The sequence below is a fragment of the Triticum urartu genome, unplaced genomic scaffold, assembly GCF_003073215.2.
Source record: "Triticum urartu cultivar G1812 unplaced genomic scaffold, Tu2.1 TuUngrouped_contig_6381, whole genome shotgun sequence".
In the NCBI taxonomy this organism is placed as follows: domain Eukaryota; kingdom Viridiplantae; phylum Streptophyta; class Magnoliopsida; order Poales; family Poaceae; genus Triticum; species Triticum urartu.
This window is the reverse complement of record NW_024117140.1, coordinates 1-4,732: the sequence shown is the minus strand read 5'-3', so window position 1 is coordinate 4,732 and position 4,732 is coordinate 1. Positions and strand designations below refer to the sequence as shown.

At 41.8% G+C, this 4,732-nt stretch overlaps 1 protein-coding gene across 1 annotated transcript; it reads right to left on the bottom strand.

Annotated features, from left to right (window-relative positions):
- Positions 1–555: 555 nt before the first annotated feature.
- LOC125530528 lies at positions 556–4,726 on the bottom strand. Its single transcript, XM_048694910.1, has 3 exons — positions 2,220–4,726; positions 1,196–1,413; positions 556–1,078 (listed from the first exon to the last, which is right to left on the bottom strand). Exons 1-3 carry the CDS (start codon positions 4,266–4,268, stop codon positions 1,003–1,005), a joined length of 2,343 nt encoding a protein of 780 aa, XP_048550867.1. The 5' UTR covers positions 4,269–4,726; the 3' UTR covers positions 556–1,002.
- Between the last annotated feature and the right edge of the window lie 6 nt (positions 4,727–4,732).

Sequence of the window (4,732 nt, the reverse complement as noted above, 5' to 3'; positions counted from 1 at the left end):
TGCGAATCACTCATAATATTTGCTGAATCGATCCACTTACTCATATGTGTAATGCGCTGACTGTGTGCATGAGAAAAGTCTAACATTTACATTAGATTGAGCTACAGGATTAATACTATTCTGTTACGTGTATACTGGTTAGTTCCAATTGTTTCATAGTAAAAAAAATCATGTTCATCTGTCCCATGAAATATATGCTGTCAAGTTTGCGAGTTTGATCCACTAACAGGACTAAGTTTACGTCCCATCTTCCCTTGGATTTGTAAGCCAAGTATGGTTTATGGCAATACGCTGATGTGTTAACAGTATCTGTAACCACACAAGGATTGTACAAAAATGTTCACGGAAACTTACTTCTTTTGCAATTGCTGCATCTTACAAATATCTTTCGATCAGATAAAAAGAGCAAGGTTGTAACTGTGAAGTAACATATTGAGTTGTTTTTTTTTGGCGGGGGAAGTAACATATTGAGTTGTTACTGTTGGTTTTTAACAATATTATACTTATCCCCTATTGCTGCCTAATTCTGAATATTTTTCTTCATTTATTTCTAGATTTTGCAGACCAGAAGGTACATTTAACTTTATTGCCACCTCTGCTCCAAAATAGATGCCACTTGGACAACATGGTTCAAAGTATACACCTATGAGACTTTGCTATTTTTGACTAAACTTCATAATGATGCTCCAACTTAAATGGAATAGGACCTATAGACTGTCAAGTATTTGTAAAATACTGGAGCACCATCCGGTTGGCCTATATTTTACCAAGCTCTTTTCCATGCAGCCTGGTTAGCTCAACCCCCTTCATCAGCAGCAGAGATGAACTTCAGATTGACGAGAGAAGTTATCCTCTTCGGTTGATGCCTGTACTGCAAATATTGCCACTATTCCTCACCAAGAAATTTGCTGCACATTAATTGAGTGCAACTCTCCAGAAACTGCCTTAATGCCTATGCACGAAGGAGACGAAGAGGACATTACTTGAAACACTTTATGCACATCAGTCACCAGTGGGTTCCTCTGAGTCTTTATTTGACACTGGATTACTTGGCTTGGTACGCTTCAACAATGATTTTCTGTAAAGGAAGTGTGCAGTGGACAGTTTCAGACAAGTGTGTGTACATACCAATCACACAGCCATTCTATATGATCTTTGACTCAATAAAAAGGAGAATTCTGAGGAAAACATCTACCTCTTTGTGGACTTCTTGGCAGCAGCTACACCCATCTTCGTCTTCGACTTGTCAAAATCAGTTGATCCCTCATGCATGGCACTATAGTTGTGCATATTGGTTTTAGTTTCCGTTGCGGCTGCCTCCATCCTTTCGGAAGCTTGGAATTTGAGTTTTAACTCTTCCTTCCTCATTGTATGGGTATTGGACCTACTTGGCTGAGATTCCCTAAGAATATCCTTCAATAGAAACATGACAACGCCAGGATTCAGGAACAAACAAGAGAAAATATGATAATAGTAGTACGGCAAGCGGCAAGCATCATGCAAGTAAATGTAAACCAGCGATTTGCAGTCTGAGGAAGAAGACATGCCAGTGCCACCATGTAATTGGGAAGGATGTCATGCTTCATAGTCAACACACACGGAAGCAGTCAGAGACTGCGCGACCAGATATGAACCTCTAGCGCAACCTTTAAAAAGTTTAAATGGATGAATATGTGGTTACAAAGTCCATGGATCTAAGTGACTGAGTTGAAGGACGATGTGTGCATTTTACTCATTGGAGGACCAGCTCAAGGATTAGGTCATGGTTTTCTTTAAATTATTACCTATGCAAACCAGTGATGTACAGTCCAATCCAAAATAGGCTGTTCAAGAATAGTTACTGAAAGCCATTTAATCTTATGTTACTTACATTTTGAATCACTTGTTCCCTGCAGCATTTCGTGAGAGTTACTGCAGAAGTTCCTGTATTACTCACAAGTTATATATAGTTCACTATGTCCAGAAAATTCTATAAGTTCCTACTTACAATGTTTTTTGCACATTCAAGAGTTCATTAGTTTACAACTAGCACCTACCATTTTCCTAATCCTTCTACACTAGTGTTGTTATCTGGTCCTTGTTAGAAAGATGACCTTATGACGAATTCCAAACTACGGAACGATACTGCTGAAAGAGCACCATATTAAAATTGTCTTATTGAAACATATAAGTAACAGCTCTGCAAAGGATACTGCAAATCAATAGTTTCTTACTGATACCTCTGAAGATAGTGTTCCAGCAGGTGAACCTGCCTCAACAAGAGGTTTCATGTTTTCAGCTATTGGTGCATCATCAGGTAAACTTTCCATGGAAGTTGTTTCTGGAATTTCTTCTCTTGTTTGAGATCCTTCGGTGTGAAATGCGTTTGTCTGATTTTTTCTTCTTGTCCTTCTAACATTCTGGCTACTGTTTTCCTGACCAACCATGCTGCTATTGTGAGTGACATCTTGTTCTGTGACTCTTTCTGCAGCTCCCTGATTAGTTTGCACTTTCTTCAGCCGTTTGCGTGCCACTCTTTTAGTTTTCTGTACACCATTTGATGGATCAACCACAATGCTAGTTCCAGGTACACCACCTTCTGCTGACAACTTTGTTCCAGGTACCTTGTCACTGAACATTTCTTTCTGTAGTTTCGCTTTATCCTTTTTAAGATGCCCTCTGGCTTCTTTGTTGGAGGAAGTGATTTTCACTTCCTTCTCTGATATTTCAACTTCTGCACCTCTGTGTTGAACTGTTTCTTGTAGGATGTATAATGGAGATGTGTTAGCTTCATCAACTGTTTCTGAACTAGTCTTTGTCTCATTGTGTACTACGGCTTTCTTATGGTTCTTCGCATTTGCATAAATTACCTCTTTGCCATCATGGTTGGATGGTTCTGGTTCTTGCATGGATTGCATGTTATATGTCATCAAATCCGCAGGCTCTTCACTGATTCTCTGAGGTGATTTCATAGTTGATATATCGGTCATTAGTGGATCTTTACATGCTTCTTTACCTATTATGCTTACACAATGAGCAAAGCCTTCACAGTTAGCCATCTGAGCATCATTTGCAAAGGCCATCGGTACTTCAGTTTCTTGCATGCAATTGATATCATTTTCACTATTGGCTAGGGATGCTCCGTTGTATTTCAACCCAGATGATGAAATGTTAAAGCAATTAGGTGAAAAAACATCAGCAGTTTCTGGGACAACATTATTGATGATCTGGTGAGCACTACCATTTATACAAATCATCTGTTTGTCACTACTGAACAGCTCAGATGGTTCTAGTCCTTGAATACTAGCAGCTATCTCCGCGAACTGTTCTTTTCTTTCAAACTCAGGTGATGGGGTATTGATGGTATTAGGACTCACATTATGATCATCTGCAGAACAAATATGTAGTTCTTTTTCTGCTGCATGTATGACAGAAGTTGTATCCTTTGCATCAGCTGTGCTCTCATCATTATACCTGAACTCAGCCTGTTCAATTTCTCCAATAACATACTGATCTTTTACACATGTGTCTACGGTTGGTGCTCCGTTCTTAAAATCCACAGGCTGCTTGACACTTTCCTCAATAATACCATTGGAGGAACTAATATTAGGTAATTCACAACTGTCGAACTCTGATGCATCATCTACGGATTGTCTAACATAACTTGCTGAAATTGCTTCCTCGGTGGCAACTACTGGGTGGGGAAAGACAACAGAATTATTGTTTCCCCCTTTGCTTTTTCCAAGGTTTCCTTCTTCTAGAGTGTGAACATCAGTCACCATTCTTCTGATCTCGGTTATTCTTGCATTGTCATCATTTGCAACAGTACTGCAACAAAATATATTTCTGAAAGAAAACCGTTCTCTTGACATTTTGGCTTTTTTGAGGTTGTTCATCAATTCCGTCCTCTCTAACTGCGGTCTTACCAGTAAATCTCCTGGAATCTTATGTACATTACTGATTACCATGCCGTTACCCTTGTCCAATTGACCAGCTCTCATCCCTGGTCTAGGTACATGAAACGACTTTCTAGAAAAAGGTGCCTTGATGTTCCTCCAAATCAACTTCGACGCCATCAATACAATGCACACACCACAAAATGCTGCAAAACCACCCTGTGCAACAGCCCTTGAAGCAGTCCTATTTGTCTGCACAACTGAAACATCAGCATCCGCAACACACGATTCCTTCTTCTCGGTGGCTACGAACTGAACCAATGAGCTGTTCTTCGGAACCTCACGTCCGCCACTTTCAAACCCCTTAGCCATTACTCTTGCACGAGACAACATGGACTGCAAATCGCCACTCCCTTCTCCATCTGCACTCACACACCTGCTAACGATTTCATCCTCATTCACCTCAACATGCACTGCATTGCCGTCTGGGTCTTCATATACACTGAATACAGGACCGGTCCCATTGCCACAGAGATGGCTCTCCTCTGCATCCCAATCCAAATCCTTCGGGCCATCCAAGGTGGACTCAGCCACTGCATTCCCACTTGGACCGGCATCTAGACAAACAGAAATGTCCGATTTCTCCTCAGGATCCGGTAACGCGTGATCATCGGACGAAGCAGACTGCGGTTCTCCAGTAAGACCAACCAAAGGAGGGCGGTCCTTGTCCAGCTGCGGACGAGAATCGAGGGCCTCGTGGTTGGGAGGGCGAACCACCAGCGGCGGCGGGGCCTTGTCGCGCAGCACGTTCCGGCGACGGGGCGGCGCGCGGAGCCGCCACGCCGGGACGCGGGCGG